Below are 24,800 nucleotides of genomic sequence, written 5' to 3'. Positions count from 1 at the left end.
GAAGGTTAAAATACATAAATAAATAAATATAAATATAAAAGCAAAATAAAAATCCAAACACAAAGCCCACAAGACTATGAACAATATTAAAATAAGACATAATTGGCAACTAGATTTTCTTTACACTTTCATAACCAATCTTAGAAATGCAAAATTGTCAACAGCCAGACACCCTTGTAATTAAAGAATATGAACAATATTAAAATAAAATAAATAAATAATTACTAAAGACAACAAAAACAAACAATAGATCATCAGCAGAGTCCTCAAAATTAAATGAGCTGAAGAAAATAGAATTGAAACCCATTGAAAATGCAAGCAAAGCAGCCAAAGGCAAATGACTTTCCAGAAGCCCAAGTTCTAAGGTTAGGCAACAACTGGAGGTTCCTGCATGTTTGAAAAACAATGGCCAATTACTACAGTTTCTCAAACTGGAGAGAATTTCACACAAACTGGTGTAGAGAGTGAATTACATGATTAAATGGATCTAATTTTAGTTCATTATATGGTAGGGGCTTTTAAATTTGCTTGTTCTGAAAAATATCTGAACCCCTAGAGGTCGTAAAGAGTTCAAAAACTTTTATCCATTGAGGGACGGTGTTTTCACTTGGGACTGTCAGAAATGAGGTTTCAGAGAGCTCTCTCCTTTTGGAAGCTTTTTGGGAATGAATTTGGCTAAATCTATTAGCTATGCCTCAGCCTGATAAATATTTTGGTTTTGGTTTTCCATTTTTTTAAACATAAGCTTATAAACACTACCTGTTTCTTCGTTTTGTTACCTGCTTGTTAAAATCGTTCCAAAATATCTAAGCCAAATTCTAAAGACTAAAGAAAAATTATTAGTCTTTTAAGGTCCATTTCCCATTTTTTGGTCTCTTGTTTCCTCCTTTTTAATAAAGAAAAACATAATTGCATTTTGTAACTATTTCTTGTTCTTTACTTTTTATTTTGTTGAAAAATAGAAGGAAACTTGATTTCAACATAAAATCTCAAATAGAAACGTTACCAAATAACTTGTTTCTGTTTTTTAAATTTACCTTAGAATTCAAATGTATTTTTAAGAATGGTAGAAAACAGGTAAAAAAAATTGTGAGGAAACTAACATAATTTTTGAAAACAGAAAAATAAAAACTAAATTGTTATCCAACAGAAGGAAACATGAATGAAATGGCAAAACAAAACACATATTTGAGTAACAAGTTTTTAAAGTTGTTGTCACTAACATTGTTCTTCCAGACGTGCTGTTTTATAAGGCTAATCAAGTGAATCGATTTTCAGAACAATCCCGACTCTTAAGATGCATAATAGAAGGGTTTGATAAACGCACCTTTGAAGTTAAGTTTGACATAGCCAAATGGAATTTCTCTCTGGTTTTAGAACCTGCAGCCTGCCCCGCTTTTGCAACCTTTCCGAAAGCACCATTTAGCCAAGCAGCACCCGCAGTCACATACCTGTTCAACACCAAATTTGAACACCAAATTGAAGTGAAACAAATTAATTCACTTTCATCTACATCAATCAACAGTTCTCCTCTCTTGAAACTCTTGGGGATCGTTTGAAATCCGTTTTAAAATATAAATAGTTTTCTGCTTCTTTCTTTCTTCTGGGAAATGAAAGTTTCTTAAGAAGCTAACAGAATAGAGCAGAGCAAATAAAAATGCCAACTAATGTTTCCTCAAGAGTGATGATTCATACTTGCTTGTTTTGACCGCAGATCCTGTATCATTTAGTTTCCTCTCAGCTGCGAAGATTGCAGCCATTGTTTTATCTGAAACATGAAGCCTTTGATCTACAGACTTGACTTTCTCGTTAACCACTGAAATCCCAACTGTCAATTTCTCTGTGAGCCCAACCCTTCTGTCAAAGGATAATACCTTCTCAGATGCACTAGCTGTTAACCGATGTTTTTCGTCAAATGCTTTCGCCTTGTTCATGGCATCTTGTCCAATTGCTGAACCTTTAGCAAGCACACTTGCAACTACTTCTTGTGCTCTATTAACATACATTCTTCCACCGCTAGGCTGGCTCGCAGAATCCTGTAAACATAGAAGATTAAGGTGAGAAAAAAGAAAAGTGCCTCGCCATCCGCTTGTAGGGTTAAATAAAACAAGGAAACCAAGATCCACAAGAAAACTAAGTCAGGTTATGGACCCTAAGTGTGAAACTGTTACACCAGTTCACCTATAGCTTGTGTAGTGAGGTTCACGATGCATGCATTAAATGGACATTTTATTTTTATCCATCCATCAACATCAATTTAAGAAACTCTAAAGCTGGAAACGAGAAATATGTTAAGAGAAAACATGTCCTAATGTTTTTCGTTTGATGACATGACACTCACCAGCTTTTGATTTCCATTAATAGTCGCCAACATGAAACAAAATGTTACTCAAACAATTGACATTAATTGAGCGGTAATAACACATTTACCTCATTACTGGGCAAATTATTTTCTGTAGTAAGGCAGGCAGCATTGTCCACAACCCGTACTTCCTGAAAACATTGTAAATTTAAAATATTGAACATAAAATAAACAGCTATAGGGGGCCGAAAACACATTCAGACACATGTTAGAAGAATACCTGAATTTCTCGTTTTGGTACATGGTTTTCAGCAGGAGATATGCTCACAATCTGGTCTACAATTGTAGCTCCCTAAATAGCAAAAATTAAAAAATTAAAAAATTACTTTTAATTCTTCAGTTCAAAGCCTACTCAATAGGAATAGAATTTCTCGTAACCGAACCAGAGAGTACCCGTATAGTACTGGAGTATGCTTACAATTTGTTTATAGTAGCTTAGGGCATCAGCAAGTTATAAAAAAAATATTAAAAAAAATTTTTTTAAAAAAAAGTACAATTCTATTCTTGCGTGAAGAAAAGATCATGCAATGAAAAGGCATTAACTTCCTTCTTTTTCCAGAAATATGTCCATTTACGTATTCCTTCTCCCTATTGCTTTTATTGGTTATAAAAAGTAAAGACAAGACTACATGAGGTAGATGCTTATAGACTTCTGCTTGCCCTCAAAGTTTTTTTTTTTTCCATCCTTGCTTTTCTTGAGTTGATTTTCACTCCAGAATTATAGACTTATAAAAAATCATTGCAGATGAAAAATAACGATAACCTGAAGGCATCCATCATAGTTCTTAAAAACATTATAAAAACAAAAAATAAAAAACTATTTTGAAACAAACTCCAAAACATGCTCTTGGTAAATGAGCGAAAGCAACAATCCTCTTTCAACGTTAGTTAGATAACTTTTTTTTTTTTAAATTATAAATAGTAGGGTGGTGATCAACAGAAACAGGAAGCTCTTAGTTTATCCTCGTTCAAAAAGTATATATATAATACTTACAGATTTTATAGTTTCTTTACTCATCCATCACTTTTCAATTAAATCAAAACTCATGGCGAGAAATGAAGGAATGAAAGAAAAGTAATTAGGAAATAGAAGTAGAAGTAACTAGACACTAAAATTGAACAACTAATACATCTGAGGTCAGAAGATGAAGAACTGCACTCAACTACCTAAAGCTTCCAAATTCAGACCCTCATGAACCAAATTACGACCGAAAGACATTGATATTCGTTAAAAAACGGATGAAAAGTTCCAGAAGCACATCACGAGAACTGACTCCGGGGATAAGAAAGAGAAACCAGGTGAGGAATTACCGATAACAATAAGGCGATTTCAAGAGCTTTTGGATCTCTAAATGTCACGAACGCAGTCTTTGATTGCCCATGTTCACTGCACCGACAATAGTAAATTAAAATATCAATCAAATAATTGCTTATACCACACACCATGCTCTTTATAAAGTAAAGTTGCAATCCATCAGACCCTTCTATATCTTTTTTCTTTCCTTTTTGGTGAGAGGGGTTCCTTAATTACCCCTCGGCTACAACAATTACAACACTCGCATTCGTGAACATTTGTTGAGAAGAACACAAGACAATAATCGAACAGAAAAACATAAAAAACAAATAGGGGAAAGGCACAAAAACTCTCATGCTTCATCCTGATTTCCTACTACTTTTTAAACCTAAAAATATCCAAATCAGCCACATAGCAAAGGAAATTAATCATGAACATCATATCTTCTTCTTTTTTTCACTTTTTAGCAGTTCTGTTCACACAGACACACAACAAACAGTAGCGCAGCATAGAAATGCACCTACCACTGGATCTCTATGTGCTCAATTTCGCCAGAGAAGGAGAAGAACTCGTGAATCTCTCTCTCAGTAGCTAGATCCGAAACATGGTTTACTTGAACCGTCCGCGTCCGAGACTGAGCACATAACAAATCAAGATTAAAACCAAGCGAAAATTGAAGCTGATTACGAAAATCGGATAGCAAAAACTATTAAAACAGTAGCGCAAATTCAGTGATTGGGTACCTGCATAGCTGATAATCGGAGAATTCGGAGGAAATCTTGGTTTCAGGCAGAGAGAGAGAGAGAGAAGAAGAAGAAGAAGTTGTACAGGTTGGAGCTCGGAGGCAATTTAAAAGCAGAGACTCACCAGACAAAGCGTGGGAGAGATAAAAAGCAGCAGAATTATTATGCATTGCCAAGAAACTTCACTTTCCAAATTTACCCTCTGTTTTTATTTAATCATTGAATTATGAGCTGATTCGAATTATTTGAAAACCAGATATTCAATCGAAAAATGTACAATCGCAAAAAACAAAAAACAAAAAAGAAACCGGATATGAGCTATCAATTTCATAAAAAATAAAAGAAAAATTGTTGATAGTTGACAGATTTAGAGATATTGTAAGTGATTTAATCGACTCATAGAGATCAAATTTCTTAGATCCTAAAAAGATAAGTTTAGAATCCACTTAGGTCGGAGCGCAGAGGATGATCTTTCTAGTCCTCAACCTACAAAACAAGGTTAGCACTCTAACGAGCTAGTTAACTCTTATCCAATCTAACTCAATGAATGCAAACGGAATCACGTACTTTGTATTAAGCGCAGACATCTCTATTTATAGATATTGGATCTGACAAGAGTCCGTCCGACCGTCCGTAAAATACGGCGTGTTGTCGGATTTAAAGACATTCCCTTAAATGCACTTTCAAGTTGGCTCGGACCATTTAAATAGACTTATGGTAGAGAATGGTCAGCTCAGCTCATACCTCTACTTCCAACCTTAAAAGGACTTAAACAAATTATTATAATCTAAAACAAGTTTTAGTCCAAGTACCTTCGCAATGCTGACATGTGGCATAGTATGCCTCCAACAAAATTAAAATGACAAACATTTATTTAACATGATATTATTTAATATCCATGCATAGTTATTTTTTGTAATTCATAATAGATTATCGAAATTAATCTAAGTATAATTCAACAAATTAAGACACTTATCTCCGATAAAGAGATCATGAGTTCGAATCATCACCTCTCATATATTGAAAGTAATAATAGATGATTGAAGAGACAACGTGAGTATGGTTGTTAAAGCATATATCTCGACCAACAATTTATATATAAACCTCTATCTCTCTCAGATAAACTTGATCTCTCAATTAATAAAAACTTTAATATTTTAGTATTTTAGTATTATTATTTAAATATTGAGATCATAATTTGAACCTACAACTTTCAAAAGGGAATATTGATGCTTTAAGTTCCCAACTTGAACATAGATTCAAACATATGTAATCAACCTTATAGGTTGAAGGTTCAAATCACCACTGAAGTATTTTTTTCCCGCACTACATTGTCCCTTAACCCAATGAGGACACAAATGAGAAATACATTCTCATCTTCTCTATTTTCTACCTAGTCGTCGATTCATTCATAGTTCTCTCCCTCTCAAGATTTTCCTTCCCCTCATCTCCTATTCTCACACTCTCATCTCTCACTAGAAAAAAAAACTCTAACTTTTTAAGAAATATAATTCATGTCTTTCTAAATCTCATTCTTTATAAGAATTTCACATTTAATAAGAAGATATATATATATATATATTAATAAATTCTATCCTAAAAGTTAATTTTAGTACAACAAGAAATTCTATGCTAAAAGTTAATTGTTTGTTGTACTAAAATTAACTTTTAGGATAGAATTTCTTCCAAAAATGCATATTTTAGAACTAGTTATAAATTAAAACGGTAAGGGTAGGGTAGTATGGTGAATAAATGATATAGAGAAGGGCAGGAGGGGAATATGGGCAAAGTCTTGGATTCCTTTATTGGTCAATGCTATAACTTTGTCCGCCGATTAAGACCTTGTTTGGACTGCGCTGTTTGAGTTCTATTCCTTTATTTGAATTTTACCCCTTCCCACGCTTCTCCAATCAAAAGCTTCCAAATAAGACACAAAGACAATTATTTTATTGGCGAAATAAATAACTACTTTAGAAATTCAAAGCCACGTGGACTATCTTCAGGGATATTTTGTGAACAGTTTTCAAAAGCCACAAAGAAAAGTGATGAGACTAAATAACGAGCTGACATATGAGTAGTTCCGTTGCTATCACGACTTCACGAGGGAGAATCCTCGTAAGAGAGAGTTGGATTTCATTTGAAGATGGAAGCTAAACCAACTTGAGACTTTTAAGAATCTCCCGAATTTCAACTAACGAGGGTAGAATACCGACATCGAGGACTTGAACACGTACCGGTGAAAGACCCTCTTCAAGCAGTCTCACAGTTACCACATTTAATTTGATGTAATTAAATGGAGGAGGGTCCAAGGCAAAAGAGGACAAATCTGAGAAGGAATTTGAGAATTGGTCAACTGGTCGGACAATTTGTTAGCATGCTGGAAACTACTACTCAACGTAGAAGTTTAAATTTATGAATTGCATAAATTTAATTTATTATTCAATCGTTCCAAAGCAACCAACGGTTAGTTGTTGCTAGACCTCTATCCTTTAGTTTCATTGTTGCGAGAAACTCTTCCATATTTCAATAAATGTCAGGTTAGGATGCATGGGAAGATGTACCAAAAGAACAAAATTATTCTAGATCTAAATCGAATAAGTGATGGTCTTAATCTCAGAGGCATAGAATATAGAGTGAATAATATGGTAATATTGAGGAGTAAGGATCGAACTTACAACCTCTTAATTGGAGATATATGTCAATTATCACTTAATTATGTCGGTCCGGACCAGTGGAACGAGGGAAAGCGGCTAGGCTAGGTTCAGGGGTACAATTGGAAGAAATTCTGTTTGGAGGCACAATTTAATCATCATCCCTCCTCCTCCATCCCTTTATTCTATGAACATTCAATCGCTTGCTTTTCTTTTCACGCACAACTGAAATTTCTGCTCCATTTCTGATCTTTCGATCGATTTCTCTCAAGGTTCTCCACTCTCGCTCGATTTTTTTTGCTTCTTTGTTTCTGATTCAATCATCTTCCCTCCCTCTGTCACTGTTAATTGCTTTTCTTGTTCATGTATGAATGAATTTGTTTCGTTTGATAAATTTGTATGATTCGTTTCGTTATTGCTTTGATCCATGGAAGTTTTTACTACCGACTTGTTTTTTATGTTTTTCATTTCTTATTGATCGATGTTTTGCTTTTGCTTATTGCCTCTCTCTGTTTTTCATTTCATACTTACTGGAGTTCGATTATGCCTCTGTTTATGCTCGATCTCTTATGAATGTTTTCTGTGTAGCCTTCATACTTTTCAAGAACTAAACTCGATCGTTTCTGAATCTTATCTATCGAACTTGAGCTCCATCGATTGGCTAATTTTTCTTTTTCCGGAAACAGTTTTCGTCATTTGCTTTCTCGATAGAGCATGATTCCGATATATCATGATCCATTGTGAGTGTTGAATTTAATTATTTAAGTGAATGGCTATTTTCGATGATTTGTTTCGTTCTTGTTTGGATCCATGGCTGCTCTTCTCGCATTGTACTTTTCAAATTCGAAGCCCTAGCTTCTCTCTCTGTTTTTCGTTTCTTACAAGCTAAGCTCGACTTTATGAATGTTTTCCGCTCAGCCTTCATACTTTTCGAGAACTACAAACTCCATCGTCTTTCTTATCTGTGGAACTTGAGCTCCATCGATCGCTAATTTCTTTTCTTCTGCAGGAAACAGTTTGAGTTTGATTGTTCGGTATTCATTTGCTTTCTCGATAGTGCATGATTCCGATATATCCTGATTGATTTATCTGTTTTTAGATTTACAATCGTGAAGATTTCGCAAAAAGTTTAGATATCTTTTGGCCATAATTTGCTGCTGTACTTATTTGCAGTTGTTTTACTTGCAATTGCGTAACTCTTGAAAAAAAAAAACTCAAAAAAATCAGAAAACAAATTAGTTAGAAATTAGAATCACGACTTCCCTCTCCACCTCTTTTCCGCGCTTTCAAATCCCCTCGACCTCAAAATTCCTCTCCCTCCCTGATTTTCCATTTCTTTTTTTTATCCATCTCTAACTATTTCATGATTTTCAGATGAAATGGATCCGAACGAAATTAAAATGAGGCTAAACAACTGCGCGGGGATTCTGAGCAAAACTGTAGAAGAGGTTGATACTCTTAAACAGCAACTCCAGGAGCTTATTACGGTAATGGCACTCTTATTTCTTTTACAAAATTTCCATTCTCATCCAATAATTCAACTAAAATTATGTGCAAATAGTTGAATATGGACCGAGGTGGCACCAGCCAAGGCGGAGTGACTGGCAACTCATCTCCTGCAAGATCTACTAGTCCGGTAATGACATAAAATTCTCTAACAAGTTTATTAACAATTCTAAAAATAAACTTCACGTGAGAATATTTTTGCTAAATTTCTACACACTAATTATTGGAAGTTTAGCTGTTAATTAAGTTTCTTAATTTTTGTATTCAGTTTTAATACTAATATGCTAAAACGCCTTCTAATCATTCTACTCTGTACTCAACTGTTTTTTGAAAAAAAAAATTATATTGGAATCAGTAGCAAAATTCTTTTATATATTTCAATATAGTTTGGTCCTTAAGTTTGTAAAAATATTCTAGATGGTCCTTAAATTACTTTGATCGTTAGTTGACTAACATTAAAATGACGTGGCAGTTAATTTGCTTACTGTACTTTGTTAATTTGACAAAATATATTAATTTAATAACATTTATAGTGTGATTGGACATTCGATCTTCTTCCCTCTTCTCCTCCGGCAAGCCTCACCACTACCATTTATATACTTCTGCCGATCGTCCCGTTGCCTTAAGCAACATACCTCGCCGTCGCCGGGGCTTCTCATTCTGTATAAGCTCTCAAATCATTTGTCGCAATTTCGTCCAATTTCATCCCAGGCGTAGACGTAAGTCTCTCTCTTATTTTTGCGCCACTTCATTGATCTTTGGTTTTGAAAGTGAGGCCTACGTTCGAGGATGAAATTGAACGAAATTACAGCAAATGATTTGAGTGTTATCCAGAACGAGAAGCCTTGACGATGATGAGGTATGTTGCCTAAGGCAACGGGACGACCAGCGGAAATATAGAAATGACGATGGTGAGGTTCGTCGGAGGAGAAGAGGGAAGGAGATGGAATGTCCAGTCACACTATAAATATTATTAAACTAATATATTTTGTCAAATTAACAAAGTACAGTAAGCAAATCAACTGTCACATCATTTTGATGTTAGTCAACTAACGATCAAAGTAATTTAAGGATCATTTAGAATCATTTTACAAATTCCATGGACCAAATGTGTTTATTTTCAAGGACCAAATAGATACATATTCTAAATTTTATGGACCAAAAAATAAAACTTGAGGGATTAAATAGACACCTACACCCAAAACCAAAAGTGTATTTTTTTCAAAAATAAAATTGAAGATATTGACCTTGTCGAAATGTGTTGGCTCATAGAAGAAGTGCAAGAGAAGACAAATCAGACGATGTTACTTGCGATTGTGCATATGAAACAAGAATCCCATGTTTTAGCGTGTAGGGCTGTCAAAATACAAAACTACGAAGGCTAAGGATCCTTTCCCCTTTTGGCTATAAGTGAGTTGGAATTGAGATATTAATTTTAAAAAAATGATAATAATAAAAACAAGTAATAGAGATCTAAGAATTATAAAGTGAATGTCAAAAGCTCAACTAGTTAAAAGACATCAATCTTCAACCAAAAAATTGTAAGTTCAAATTTCTACCTTTACCTATTGTACGCAAGAAAAGAAAATAATAAAGTGAATCTTTCAAATAGCCATCATAGGATGTGATGCATAAGGTTCGATCTAAACGCAGGATATCTTCATACGGTAAACATGGATTCATACTAAAATCTAATATTTGAAGTTATATGCTTCAAAATACTGGATCGCGTATAAAAAATATTACTTATATGTAATAACAATGTATAAATTGAAAAGTAAAATAAACTTCAAAATTGTCGGCAATAATTACACCAAAAAGATGATAAATATGTACGTGTAATTTTTTTTGCAAAAGTATGTAGGTATAAATTGAAAAGAATTCCATAAAAAACAAAAAATTGAAAAGAATTTTTTTAAATTGACAAATTTATATAAAGAAAATTTTCAATTTTTCCATAGAAAATAACATAGAATCACCATGATTTTTTTTCTTTTTCTTTTTTAAATTAAATAAAATTTTCAAATTTAGGGACCTCGGACCTACTTAAGCTTAATCACGAATTATATAAAAATAACAAAAGAATTACAAATTATATATAAATAATGAGGGAATTATAAACGGAAGACTCAAATTTATATCTAATAAAGTATATATTTTAACTTTCAGGCTGATTACGGGTAAAATTTTCAGTCTCCTCTCTCTTTCATCTCTAATGCACTGTGAAACTTAAAAACTTCCCACCCTACAATTTCTCCCAACTCTAAAAAATGACAAAATATGATACTTCAATCATACAAAATTGACGTAATCAAGGTGGACGTAACCAAAACTCAATTGAAGGTCGGAAGTTTGAATCCTCCGTCACATGAAGCTAATGATATCAACTAATAAAAGCCATGCATTGTTTCAAAGAATTGCCTAAGAAAAGATCTATTTGGATTTCCCAACATCTCGTCGTTCTAACTATCAATATGAAGCTAGCATACTATTACATAACTTCACAATAGGCATGGAATGAGCCATATTGAGAGCTATGAAACAGCAGCAAATTGGGACTGCAGTCCACGAGAGATGACCGAAATCGAACAATATATACAGGCATGTGTAGAGATTTGGAGCAAGAAACAGTGAAATGATTGGGTAAATTAGGTCAATAATGTGTACTAAGCATCGGCTTAGATTAAGCTCACATAATTATTATTATTATGGAACAGGGAAATAAAATGACACTATATGTACATACCACATCCATAAGAGCATAGCGATATTCCTTGAATCATACACCTTTAATACTTGTTCATCTGATTGCATCCAGTAAATTTGCCCCATCAAGCTTTGCACCTTCCAAACGCTACAAAATTAAGTAGACATCGAGTTGAAGTTAGAATATGAAAGAAGATTATTTTAATTCGTCGTACTAATGGCAGAAATAATAGGCGGATGTAGTTTCTGATGGAAGTAGAAATAATGAGCGAGAACAAGTCCATATGATCTTTGAATTTGACTTGGTTTACTTACCGTTTCTCGAAGGTTCACATGTCGCAAATAGGCTCGTTGTAGGTTTGCACTCTTCAAATTGGCATTTGTAAGTTTTGCACCCTAGACCACAAAGTCCCCGGGAAGGGTCAGGATGTAAATCAAACTTCTTGCAAAACAAACAATTTTTCTATGTAGCTAGTTAACGTTGAAGAATTTTGCTTTATGTATTAAGGTCAACAAACATGGAAACCATGAATATATATCATACAATATATCATACAAAGAACAAAGGTTAAATCATGGAAAGTTACAATAGTGCACCCACACGTCTTTGTCGACGTATGAAACCTTATGAAGTTCTGAAAATGAGTTATAGTTTGTATGTATCCATAAAATTAAAATTAAAAAAATAGAAGTTTACTACTCTTCTGGTAGAGACGTCTACTCTTACCCAGTAGCACCAACCAGTTGAGCTTAGGGAATTTTGTTTTTAAAACTGGGGAAACCGAGTGCAAAAAATAAGTTTTACCTTAAAATTAGCTCCTTCGAGATTAGCTCCCTCCAAGTTCGCATTAGTTAGATCAGCACCCTGAAAATTTTTGCAACAATAGCCCAGCATAAGAACCTTGAGGACCTCCATATATAACAGGATTAGATAGATTGATTTACATATGTAGAGAGATAGAGAGAGGGAGAGATTTAGAATCTAAAATCTATGAAATCGTCCATTTTTCTCGACTTCTCTCTGGCAGAAGTATCAAAATGTGTACAGCGCACTTGTCCCCCCAGTTCTCCTTCCCCTAGCTAATTAACACCCATTCTAAATGATGTTATCTTTCAAAACTATGGTATAAGATAATGAACTTTGGTCTAACATGGTTCTGCAGCTAAGCGTTAAATAAGTGATTTGAAACAAGCTGTAATCATCATTTTTTCAATAAGGAAACAGACTGCAACATAGAGATGATAATGCAAGCAATTCTGCAAGTCCTGTTTGATGTTTGGATTCAACGTACTATACAAAAAAACTTGATGGCAAATAAATATCCCCAATACTCAGAGCAAAACTCACGTCAACTTCTAATGCTAACGATGTACATTTGAGTGAAATACTTGAATGACAAATAGCTCATATGAAACTACTTTTAGAACTAGTAATTAGCATCTTTTTAAAGAGTTACAGGTTTCTTTTGTTGACCATCCATTGGAGAACTCCTGTATAATCTAAAATTTTCCTCTTCGATTATTAATTCAAGCTTGTTTCTTATCAAAAATAACAAGATCATGTTTCAACCTCTACAGTGCATTGTTTCATTTTGGGAGGAAAAGCCAAAGTCCTTGTGCTTAATGCAGCGAAAGCTACTTGTCAGAAGCAATTTGTTGCATAGAAGATATGAACTTACATAAAGGAGGAGGAGAATAAAGCCCCAAGTCAAGAGTTGCAAAAAAACTTCCAATGGCACAAAGATAAGAAAGATGGTAAATACAGTGCTTGTCGAGAATTGTGGCTTGAAGAAATTAGAGTTCTTTGAGGAAAAAATAGAGATGTAAAAGATTCTAGATTTATTTTTCTTTCCTTGATTCTTTCCTTTAATATTAATTGATCAAGAGTTAAGAGTCTTGCGGTAATTTCTTCGGCTTCTGTACTAGGAGGGTGCCCTATATTTTCTCGATGAAACGTTCTTAATCCAGAAAATTAAGATGACAATATTAAAATATATAAAACCTAAACAAATACTTATACTGAACCTGAAGGTGTGCAGAGCGTAAGTCTGCTCCACAGAAGCTGCAATCTACCAAACAGGCATCTGCAATTTGACATGAAAGACTTCTGAGGGTGAAGCAGAAATGCTAAAAGAAGAAAAGATTATGCTCCATAGTTTATTGTTGTTTTTTCTCCTTTTTCCTTTTCCTTTCTTTCCTTTTGGCCGCCAGCTACCGAATAAAATTTCATGTAGACTGACAACCAATTGCGTTTGGGAGTTATTCAGGGATGGAACCACATTGCAATGAATTTAATTGTGTTTCCTTTAAGGATTAAACGTAAGAAGATGCAATTTTTTTGGATAAGAAAAGAGAAAAACTTACTGGCAGCCGATTGGAAGATGGATACAGTATAGTTCTTTCTCAAATCAATAACTTTTGACAAAAAAGACGAATAAAGTAATTGAAGAGTATACAAAATTATTAAATTTATAAGGAAGGTATAACCTTCCCCTTTCCCTAAAAACTCTACATCTCAAATCTACAAATAAGTCGAACTTATTCTCTCTCATCCAATTTATCAAAACTTGGAAGAAAGCCTTCCTCTGATTCTTGATGGTATTCCCCAGCAAAGACTGTTTGCCAAATTAAGAGCCTTTCGGTAATTTCCTTGCCTTTTGTACTGGGAGAATGCCCTATATTCCCTCGAAAAATGTTCCTAATCCTAAAAGTGATTATGACAATATCCAATTTATCAAAAGTTCAAAACTTGTAAAAAGACTTCCGTCTCTTTAAAAACAAAACAAAAAAATTGAAACAAATTTTCATTAAGAAATATAAAAGTTAAAAAGCTTTAATAGGACAAAATAAAGCAACAACTCTTCCAATGAAAACCATACCCAAAACCTGATTACATGTTGCTCACCCTGCCATATTCAGATTAAAAAAATAATCAAAACTATGAAACTACTATTATTAAGTATTTTTTTAATATGAATCCATATTTTTATCTGCCATTATCATATCCTTTCAATCCATTTAACTTGTTTTTTACCATAGCCATTGCACATATATGTCAAGCAATTTTCCTCATTTGAGATAAACATATTACAAGGTCCTTTTTTTCCACTTGGCTAATGTTTTGTCTAGGGTCCACTAAAGGAATATTTATCTAGAGCTGAGTAGTAAAATTCAACAGCACGTTTATGCACTGTGCAACTTATCCCAAAGTGACAAACTAATATCTCGTGGAGACAAAACTAGGTTTTAGTAAAAATTGAATATCATGGAGCCTTCAGTGTGAAACAGAATTCAAGATTTCCAGTACAATCCAGCAAAGATTTGATAGAGAAAAACTTGTTAAAGAAAAATAAGTGTTGTATAGAAATTTATATTGATAAAAGAAAACGTGCCTTGTAAATTGGCACTCTGGAGATTTGCAGCTGCTAATAAGGCCCCTCGAAGGTTTGCTCCAGTAAATTCACATCTTCCTAGGCAAAATAAAATTATTAAGAATGAAGTTCTCAGAAAAATCGATAACTGTAATAATTATGAAATCAAGTATTGATTTTATTACTCTCGCAAAGTTGCATTATGAAAAATTGAGCCCTCAGCATCTGCGTCCTGTGTGTTCAAAACGCCAAATGGAACATGTATTAGAAGCATTCTTTACAGATAATGTATTGACTCTACTTTTACAAATTTAAAATGTTTTGATGAACCCTTAAAATATAACAAACTGTTGAAATAAACATTATGCAGAATGCAAAAACACCGACATTACTACAAATCTATTGGGAACATGCTAAATTTTGAATCATCCTGGAAACATATATTGAAAAGCTTCTTTTTAATGACTACCAGTTCATATCCTTGCACATTTACAAAAACAATGAAGGCTGATGGAAGTTACTTTCACTCTTTAAGGAAAAACAATAGTTAAAATTTATAATGCAAAAATCATCCGTAGTAAAATAGAACTGCAGTAGTACATACCCGAAATTTAGCACATTGAAGGTTTGCACGTGAGAAGAACACATTTTTAAGACACGCATAGCTGAAGTCTACATATGAAAGGTCCTGTATATTTGAAAATTTTAACAGCTTTATACATTAGATATATGACCTTGCATTGGCACCATTCAACAGTTTCTTAAAAAATAGACATTTGCATATATAGCAACACATACATAAGAAGTAAAAATTTCCTGGAAATAGCCAATAAATAAAATAATTACAAAAATAGACAGTAGTATATACAGATTGAGTATATAAGTTATTATCTATGGTACTTGCTTGCATAAGCACACCAATGAGGGTCAATCACAAAAGAAAGAAGATCTTTGTATGGTGTTATGGTGTTATCGTCCCATGCAAAACAAGCTAGCCAAAAAACACCTTTGATGTGAATTCTCTCGAGCTATGAGGGAAAGGGTTAAAAATAAAAGCACAAGAAGAGGCTGAGTGTCTAAGGAGGAGTTACATGAGAGAGTGCCAGAAGATTCAAGGGGCCAAAGACGGTTATTCGTAGGATTTGAGTTTAATCAAATAGCCTAAGTACAGGATAAAAGAGTGGAAAGTGCATCCACTTTCATATCAGATTAGGCTCTTAGAAAATGGAAATTATGAGAAGAAGACCCATACACATAATAAAATTTAAATCCTAAAACAGGTTAAAACATTGGGAGATGGCTTTGTTTAAGGATTCCTCAAAGTGTCACTGATAACAATAATGAGTCTTGCCCACATTGTAAAGAAATACTTGCTCAAAAACAAAAAGAGTATTCTTCAGCAAGCTGAAGGAGTCTTCCCTAGTAAAACAAAATAAACCAGTATTTTTCGCAAATTGTATATGGGTTAGCTTAATTTTATTCTTTCCACACTAAAGTCTTATGGGAGATGGGGAAGCAGGTTCAGGTCTACTTGCCTATAACCCCTAGTGGCAAAGATTTTACTCCCAACTTTACCAAATTTTACTCCTACAAATTATTATTGGTGCAATTTGTGCAAACAAGAGGCCTTTATTGTAAGATTTTGCCTTGTACTGGCCTTTTCCTTCGCAAATTCATGTATAATATCAAGATTGTTTCTTTATTTAGAAAATTATTTTCCCACAATTCTAAAAATTAGATAATTACCAGCTTAGAAAGATCAAGGCCAGAAAGGTGAACCCCACGCAGTCTAACTTTCTCAGACTGTATACACTTGATAATATCAACACGCTTCAGTTCTGACTCAAGTTCCTCATCTTCCTTCTTTTTACTTATCACATCATTGATTCCATCTATAAGTCCCTGAATCAAAATTTTAGCGCCCCCTCACCGTTAATAAATAAAATAGCTCCTTCAACAAGAAACTGACACGGAAAATAAATAAAAACTCGTGGAAGTAGGATATGATTAAAACATGTATTTTTGAACTACAAGAAGGAATGATGGCTCACGAGCAGCTGATAATACTCTGCCTCCCGCAGAAGCTCTGCAATCTCAGAGTCCGAAAGAGTTGGAACTATTCCATCCCTTAACCAATTGAGAATGTGTCGAAAATGTTTCCCATCCCTGTCCACAAAGACAGATCCCTGCATCAAATACAATATTAATGTTTGGAATATAGATGGAGTAGATTTCAAGATAAAAACTCACATACAACGAGAGTGAAATAGAGAATAAAGTTCCATGGTAGTAGAACCTCAACATATTTCCACAAACATCCAATTGTATTCCCGTTGAAATAAAACGAATTACTACTCGTTCAACAAAACAAAATCCAAAACTGTGAAAACGCCCACCTCCTCAGGATCCTGGCATAAGGTATGCCGGCCACTAAACATTGCAGCAAGCATCGAATCCGGCTCACGCTGAGTCAACGTATCTAATGTTGTTCTAAATTTCTTCCCGCCTGCAATTAAACAAGAAACTTTCACAAAACAGCATCGTACGTAACCCAAATTCCTCCTCGATTAACACTGGATGAACAAACGCAACAGAATTATAGACAGGAATGACGCTGTATCAAACCAATTACTAATTACAACAACATCCAAACAGAAGTAACACCAACAGTATGCCACAAATTTCTGGCGATGTTGAAATAGATAGTTGAATTCATTCAGTTCGAGGAAACGATTATAGGTTTTGTGAATGCAGTTGAATTACGGAGTTTAATGCGAACGATGGAGACGAAAAGTGAGAGGACGTACCAATGTTGAGGCGAACGAGAGAAGAAGGATCAGAGACGCCCTTCATTGCTGAGCTGAGAGAGAAGAAAGTCTGCAACTCTGCAGGTGAAAATTGAAATCGAGCTGCAATGCGAAACTAGAGAGAGAGAGGGGCTTCTGAGCTTTCTATTTTTTGCGATTTCTGAAGAACACGATACTTGACCAATCATGGCCCGCCACGTATGGGAATAATTTAATAATTGAGTCCCTTGGAAATTATTTAATTTCACACGGTATTATTATTATTATTATAGTATAACACATGGGCTCAAGCTCGCATCTCTTTGATCGTAGATAGAAATTTTATATGTCAAATTTATCATTTTATTGTAATAAATTTTATTGATTACTGTGAGCATAACTCAACCGTAATTGACATATATCTCTAATTTCTTAATTAGAGTTCGATCCTTCACTCCACATTTTGTATTAAAAAAATAAACCCATATAGAATGTATACTGATTAAAATAATATTTAACTCTTTCAAAAATACTTACACACATATGGGAAATCAATTTTGAAAATTATGGCTTTTTTAGTGGTAATCAAATATTAACCACATAGACTACGAGTCTATAATTCAAACTGGACATAAGTTTATACTATTTGATCCGTTGATATTAATAAAAATAGGTTAAAAAATATTTTTGGTCCCTATACATTCATTAAAGTAACAATTTAGTCTCTGAACTTTGGTTTGTAACGATTTAATCCATGTACTTTCAAACTGGTAACAATTTAGTTTTTGAACTTTAATAATTTAGTTCTTGTAATTTAAAATTGATTACGACTTAGTCTTTATCGTTTTTTGTTAAGTTTTTTATATATATAGATTGATAAACTAAAGGGTGACGAAATATGTTTATAAATACAAATATTAAATCGTTATAAGATATAATTTAACACTTAATTTTAATAAATTTTGTTACGATATGAATTAAATGATTACAAATTTTAAATTATATAGACTAAATTATTACCCGCTAAAGTTTAGAAATTAAATTATTATTTTAATAAAAATATATAAACTAAACCGTTACAAATTAAATTGGATTATATAGTTAGTTTAGTCGGACCAAATATATTCTTCCACCATAAAAATATTTATCCAATCTAAACATACGCTTCAGATCCTGACGGAATATAAATTATTATCTCTCGTCTTTATACAAACATTTATATGAAAATATATGGAATTATCTTTCCAATAATTTTGGAAGATTATTTGAAAGAAGGTAGGACAATACACATAAAAATATAAATCCTGCCTTCTCCCCATCTCTCGGTGGCACCATTTTCCAAAAGGATAAGGAACCATTTGGACAATTTTTTTTGTCTCTATTATTTTAGTTAAAATTTTGTTATTATTCTAATTTTATTTATATAATGAAATTCTATCGTTCATCCCATTAGTTTGCTAGCTAGTTTGATATTCCACCTAATCAACATGCTTACTCGTTATTAATCTACCGGGAGATATTACAATTTGCTACGTTGATTATTTATTTTTTAAGTTCAATAACGAGTGGAAAATAGCCCTAGCGTCATTCACTCCCGGTGAAATAGCAGCTACGCCCCTTGGTCCCGAGCCTTTGAACTAATCCGAGTATCTTGAGCTCTTTATGGCAGCTAGTCTAGATCGGATTTGAATATACTACATGTACTAATTAATTGGATCGTATTTAAATTAATTAACTAATCGAATACTTAGGGTAAATGTTAAATGACGCTATAATTAAATACATCTAATTGTTATAAAGAATGAAGCGTGATGACAAAATTAATATTGAATATTCTTTTACGAAACAAATGTATTACTTAAAAAGATAAGTCAAATATTTTAAAAAATAAAAGGATATATCAACTTTATCAACTTGCAATCTTAATAAAAACTATTATATTTGTGCATGCAAAATAATATGTTATTTAAAAATGGTATAAATTTTCAAATTTATTTCATTTTTATCATTTGTTATTCTAAATAATTGTTATGAGTTTTAGTCCGTAAACTTTTAAATTTATATCTGTTCAATCTGAATGTTAAAAAAAAATTCAAATACATATCTAATTTTTAATATTGTGATTTATATATAGTCCTTAAAGTAAATGTTGTAATAATTTATTCAATAAAGTTAAAGTGAAAGTTTGGAATAAAAATTCAAACAAACATGGAAAATTTAGATCAAAATTAAATTCAAAATTATTTTAAAAAATAAAATATGGTTAAACTTAAAATATACAATATCCATAAGAGGCGAAGTTGAGATTCTAGCAAGCCCAAAGGTCCTCCTTGGCATGCAAAAAGCGTTGCATGGGACTGCCACGTGGCCGAGTAACAGCACGACACGTACGACACGCACCGCACCTTTCACTGCGTAGCCATTACAACCGAAGGTCTCTCTTCTTCCTTCAGACGCTTCGCCATATCGTCGAAATCACCGCAACAATGGCGACGACGACGACCTCTCTGAAACACCTCTCCTCCATCGCCAATGACGTCGTCCAACGCTGCGCTCTGTAAGTCATCTTCTTCTTCTTGTGCTCTCTCTCAAATCAAAAGCACTTCCATGTTCTCCTTCTAGTTTTCGCGGTTCTTTCACGGGCCGGTTTGAGCATGATTTTGGTTGCTAACGATTACGAATTTATCGTAACAGGAGAGTCGGCTGTTCTGTGGAAGAATTGGTGGAGGAGTTTGAGATTTCGTGGAAACCTGAGACTGGAATTAGCTATTCGAGGAAGTTCGTGGAGTTCTGTAGCGCCAAGGCTCTCCCTAACATGTGCCAAAAATTCGAGGAGGATATCAGCACTGGATCGTTTAGCCGCTTCAGCTTCGATATGATGCTGGCTTGGGAGATGCCTTCCTCTGAAGACGAACAGTCTCGCGAGGTACGTACTATCCCTCTTCTGTCGGTCTTGTTCAGAAAGTCCTCTATTAGTCTCCTATTTACTGGTTCTTTCGATTTAGGTTGAAGAATATGTCTGAAATTTGATTTCGCTATTGGGAGAATATGTCGCTGATTCCAGTATCAGCGATTGTTCTCTTTTAATGTACTGCAAGAGTTGAATCTTATTCTGCTTTTCAATAATTTTGATTCTAAGTTTCTTTCGATTGGATACTTTCGTGCTGAAGCTCTGCACTATTCATCGGTGATATTGAGTTGTTCGTGCATAGCTTTTACATTTCATCGTTGATATATAACAGGAGAGTGTGGCGAAGGGGAAAGAAGAGAAGAAGAAAGTTGTAGCTGCCAGTGTGCCTCCGGAGCAAGATGAGATCCCTCTTTTCTATTCGGACCTTATGCCCTTGCTTGTAAGCATCGTGCGGCACAATGTCGCATCTATCTACTATCGTTTCGATCAATTAGCGGCGTTTCTGTTGCATATTATTCTCTCTCGCTCGTCTCTGGGCACCTAATTTTGGTATTATCTTCGCAGGTTAACGACGATCCAGATGTCGGAGAAGATGCATTTGTGTGGTTGGGGTCTTTAGTTCCATTAGTTTCGGATCTTGTTAATGCAAGATTCACATTCGAAACTCTAACAGCTCCAACTGGACACCGGCTTCATTTCCCAGCATATGATAAATTTCTGAAGGAAATTGACAAGTGATGGCTCCAACTAATTGTTCTAATTTATAATCGTAATTTTTCCATCTTTAGCGCAGTAGAGAGTACAAGAAACACACGAGTTTATCATTTACCTTTGTGAACCTACCAGCAATATCTTAGTCAATTGAACTTTTAAACCTCATTTTTTGCATCACTGTTATTTTGTGCGTTTGTTATATGTTCTCTGTTTTATCTCATTCCTAAAGTTGTGGTTAATGGAAATTGTGCGCAGTACTTCCTCTCCAAGCTTTAAAGGAGTAAAATGAGTTTGGTATCACTTTTGAAATGGTGAAACATTTTTAGCTAATTAAAAGCACTTATCAAGTTTTTCATAATGTTAAATTTAAAATTTGTAAGAACATTTAGAAGAACTTTAAAGTAGTTCTAGTAACTATTTTTTTAATTTAATTTAATTTAATTTTTATAACTGGGAGTTGAAGTTTTGCTTCCGGGGCACCTGCCCAAGTAATTCTAGTACTCTTTGTATGGAAATTGGGTGGGGAGGATAAAATTTTGTTATAGAGTTGTAGGAAATTAAAAAGTCTACTTGGTATCAACATAACTTCTGAATGATTTTCTCACTATTTGTTATTTGGCTTCCGTTCAATTTATCATCTTCAGATGCATGAAGCACCTCCAGAAACAGGCAACTCCAAAGGGTGTAGAACTACGAGACGATGAGTTCATATTGCACGTGGAGGGAACTGCTAGCTCCCAAAGGGTAGTGCGCCACATCGGATCAACAAGTTGGCCTGGTTAGATTTTAGAAAATTCCCATTATTCCATTTCCCATTTGATTGACCTGTCTTCATATCTTGGAGTTTTTACCATTGCTGTTTTCCATTGAGAACATTTCCAAGCACGAAGGTTGTTCCTTTTGTTTCAGGAAGGCTTACATTAACTAATTACAGCCTCTACTTTGAGGCTTCGGGTGTGATAAGATATGAAAATGCAGTTGAGATAGAACTCTCAAGGGACACTATGCACAATGTGAAGCCAGCTTCCACTGGACCTTGGGGTGCACCACTTTTTGACAAGGCAGTAGTCTATGAGTCCCCTGGGATGTGAGGATATATATATATATATTTTAATTTTTTTGCAATGATCGAGCAATTAGTGTTAAAGAAACCCTTCATTTATAACGAATCCAAATATTTCTCTTACCTTTCTAGATCAGAGGAAGTTGTGTTGGAGTTTCCAGAGGTAACAAGTTCCACAAGACGTGATCATTGGCTTGCACTGATAAAGGAGATCATACTCTTGCATCGTTTTTTGCGGAAATTTAATGTGAAAAGTCAAATGCACGTGTGGGAAATGCATTCTAGAACAATATTGGGGATTATAAGGCTTCATGCAGCCAGAGAACTGCTTAGAATATCTCCACCTATTCCTACAAAGTTCCTAATCTTTGCCTTGTGTGACGAGTTACCGAAGGGTGACTATGTACTAGAAGAACTTGCTGAAAATCTAAAGTTGCTGAATATTGAACAACCATGTAGTGCTACTTCAACCTTGAGATGTATGAACATGTCAGAGTTATCCAACTCCAGAGTAAAAGAAATAAAGAAAGTTTGTAGTGCAAGTGAACTTGATCAAGCACAGTCCTCCTTACAGAATGCCATTGATCAGGCCAGAGAAGAAGATAAGGAAGTTGCCGTTGCCAAGGCTACTGCTGTAGGTCTGAAAGAAGAAGGAATCGGCGAAAGTGCACTCATCTTCCTGGTAAGTATCTTAATGTAATAAAATATTGTAATAATTACATTCTCTAGTGACTTATGTTGAAATCAGGACTCGGTAAAATTATCAGGAGCTATTGAAGCCACTTAAGAGCAGGTTACCTTGGTTCAAAGAAGTTCTTGAATGGGAAAGGCCAATGGCTACCATTGTTGTGCTCGCTGGGTCTTTGATAATTACATTTAAGTAAGTTATGTTTGGCCATTCTACATGCACCAAATTACCCAATTGGACATTCAAATACTCGTATTCTTCTCTATTAAGGGTAAATTAGCAACTAAATGTACATTCACGAATGTAGGGAGTGGTTTGGCAAGGCCATGGCCGCCCTGCTGTTTTGGGTGGTTGTGGTGATGCTTCAAGCGAGAATGGAAAAGATTCAGGACAAGTGCGACGAGATTGTGGTCTGCACTGCCTCTGACCAGAGTACGATGGAGACCATTGTGGCTGCCCAACAAAGTTTGCAAACTGTGCACGAGATGGTGAAAACTGCAAACATTGCAGTGTTGAAGATTTGGTCCATTTTCATATCCAAAACCCGCAAGGTAGATTTGCATTTCTTAACTAAAGTTTTGTATGCTTTTTCTAGAAGTCATCTAATCATTCAATTCTAACGAGATTCAATCTAAATTTCTTTGGATAAAAGTATTGCTCAACATTGGCAGTGGAAAATATACAAATTTCAGATTATCCCTACAAGAAACTGTTTTATAACTAGGGACCACAAGGAACTACTGGTATGGTGTGGAAAGGACACTTATGGGCAGCTGTTTTAAAACTAGTTTTTTCTTGGCCCGAATGTTTCAATGATAGGATTACCATACCATTAGGATATAATTGGGGATAATAGAGTATTAAGGGTATATTGGGAATTGTGTTAGGAAGCTTGGTTATAAATAGAGCATAGGGAAAGGAAGTAGGCAATTGGTAGCATGGAAGTAGGTAATTGGTAGTATAGTTTAGGCTTGAGTAAGAATACTCGAGAGAAGGGAGGGTCCAATTACCTCGTTGGTAGTTATTGTGGTTCTTCTATTTCAATACATTTGTAGTTCGGGTTCTATCGCCTTGTTTCTAATCTTATTGAGAAATTTGAACATCTGGCGACTACTGACGGTTGAGAAACTTCTTGTTTCTATAAAAATCTTGGAAACAAAAAACTTTGTTCTCTTGTTCCCGTTTCCCACGAAATCGAGTTTCCTTTATTTTTTTTAAGAACAAGAAATAGTTACAAAAGCAACCATCAACAACAAACGGGAACATTATCAAATTGAAGTAGTTATTTGAAACAACCCTGCTCATGGCGAAGGAGTAACTACTTTATAGCTCTTAAAACAGAATTATTCTGACATATTTTCACAAAATTCGTAGAAAATTTACCATTTTTGAAGTCTCTCCTCTCTTCCCATTTAAATAACAATTTGCATTTCTGGTGTGTTGCAGCACGCAGACATGGCAATGGCGGTGTTGAGTGGCCTGGCAATAACACTGGCAGTAGTTCCAACCAAGTACATAGTAATGGGGGCAATTCTATATTGCTTTTTCACGACCTCAAAACTGCGGAAGAAGCAAGAGGACACCAACAGCGGAGGAGACAGACGGCTAAAAGAATGGTGGGACTCTATCCCTGTTATCCGCGTTCGTGTTGTGGACAAACTTCCCAATCCTGACAGCGCCAGCCCCTCGTATTAAGGGTAATTCTCAATTCCCCCCCTTTTCATGCTTTCAATGTTCAGTCTGATTCTGTGTGTGGGGTCAAATTAAAGTCCTTGAAAATTTGTGAATATGGACAATGGAAAAGGCCCACATGACCTATGGGATTAGATTTTAGAAGGGTTTTTGGTTGTGGGGCTGAGTTTTTGGACTTGAGTTTGATCTGAAAATTCTGGGGTTTTTTGGGTTCAATTTTGGACTCTTTTTTAGGTGTAACAAATAAAGTGGATGAGGTATTGATACACGTATATTGGAATAAAATATTGTCTGTGATGTGATTGAGATTCTT

The 24,800-nt window shown here is 34.5% G+C and overlaps 3 protein-coding genes and 1 long non-coding RNA gene across 7 annotated transcripts; 2 read left to right on the top strand and 2 right to left on the bottom strand.

The window, feature by feature from the left end:
• Positions 1-75: 75 nt before the first annotated feature.
• Positions 76-4,561, bottom strand: LOC111021797 (RNA binding (RRM/RBD/RNP motifs) family protein). Its single transcript, XM_022298863.2, has 8 exons — positions 4,400-4,561; positions 4,181-4,290; positions 3,674-3,749; positions 2,583-2,654; positions 2,431-2,493; positions 1,696-2,036; positions 1,328-1,451; positions 76-387 (listed from the first exon to the last, which is right to left on the bottom strand). The coding sequence occupies exons 1-8, from the start codon at positions 4,403-4,405 to the stop codon at positions 367-369; spliced, it is 813 nt and encodes a 270-aa protein (XP_022154555.1). The 5' UTR covers positions 4,406-4,561; the 3' UTR covers positions 76-366.
• Positions 4,562-7,175: 2,614 nt separating this feature from the next.
• On the top strand, positions 7,176-13,167 carry LOC111021784 (uncharacterized). 2 transcript variants are annotated; one of them, XR_002602877.2, is made up of 4 exons: positions 7,176-7,322; positions 8,425-8,537; positions 8,612-8,686; positions 12,841-13,167. It is a non-coding gene; the product is annotated as an uncharacterized LOC111021784 (long non-coding RNA). The 2 variants fall into 2 exon arrangements; XR_002602876.2 differs by lacking the exon at positions 12,841-13,167 and having other exon boundaries at positions 8,612-8,823.
• On the bottom strand, positions 11,171-17,599 carry FIP2 (potassium channel tetramerization domain-containing protein / pentapeptide repeat-containing protein). Of its 3 annotated transcripts, none has more exons than XM_088123113.1 (11): positions 17,441-17,599; positions 17,030-17,139; positions 16,685-16,819; positions 16,380-16,535; positions 15,238-15,321; positions 14,819-14,865; positions 14,655-14,728; positions 13,288-13,346; positions 12,068-12,127; positions 11,578-11,704; positions 11,171-11,410 (listed from the first exon to the last, which is right to left on the bottom strand). In XM_088123113.1, exons 1-11 carry the CDS (start codon positions 17,484-17,486, stop codon positions 11,388-11,390), a joined length of 921 nt encoding a protein of 306 aa, XP_087979239.1. In that variant the 5' UTR covers positions 17,487-17,599; the 3' UTR covers positions 11,171-11,387. The 3 variants fall into 3 exon arrangements, with proteins under 3 accessions (XP_087979239.1, XP_022154529.1, XP_022154530.1); XM_022298837.2 differs by having other exon boundaries at positions 11,578-11,701; XM_022298838.2 differs by having other exon boundaries at positions 11,578-11,658.
• A 2,261-nt stretch (positions 17,600-19,860) lies between these two features.
• On the top strand, positions 19,861-24,798 carry LOC111021735 (ArgH (DUF639)). The gene is made up of 10 exons (XM_022298771.2): positions 19,861-19,976; positions 20,114-20,345; positions 20,662-20,769; positions 20,895-21,064; positions 21,689-21,822; positions 21,954-22,131; positions 22,240-22,789; positions 22,875-22,987; positions 23,103-23,346; positions 24,242-24,798. The coding sequence occupies exons 1-10, from the start codon at positions 19,906-19,908 to the stop codon at positions 24,488-24,490; spliced, it is 2,049 nt and encodes a 682-aa protein (XP_022154463.1). The 5' UTR covers positions 19,861-19,905; the 3' UTR covers positions 24,491-24,798.
• Positions 24,799-24,800: the final 2 nt, after the last annotated feature.

Source organism: Momordica charantia (assembly GCF_013281855.1).
Source record: "Momordica charantia cultivar OHB3-1 chromosome 1 unlocalized genomic scaffold, Mcharantia_2.0 BLBB01000001.1, whole genome shotgun sequence".
NCBI lineage: Eukaryota > Viridiplantae > Streptophyta > Magnoliopsida > Cucurbitales > Cucurbitaceae > Momordica > Momordica charantia.
The sequence above is the reverse complement of the archived record's forward strand: the minus strand, read 5'-3'. Positions and strand labels throughout refer to the sequence as shown.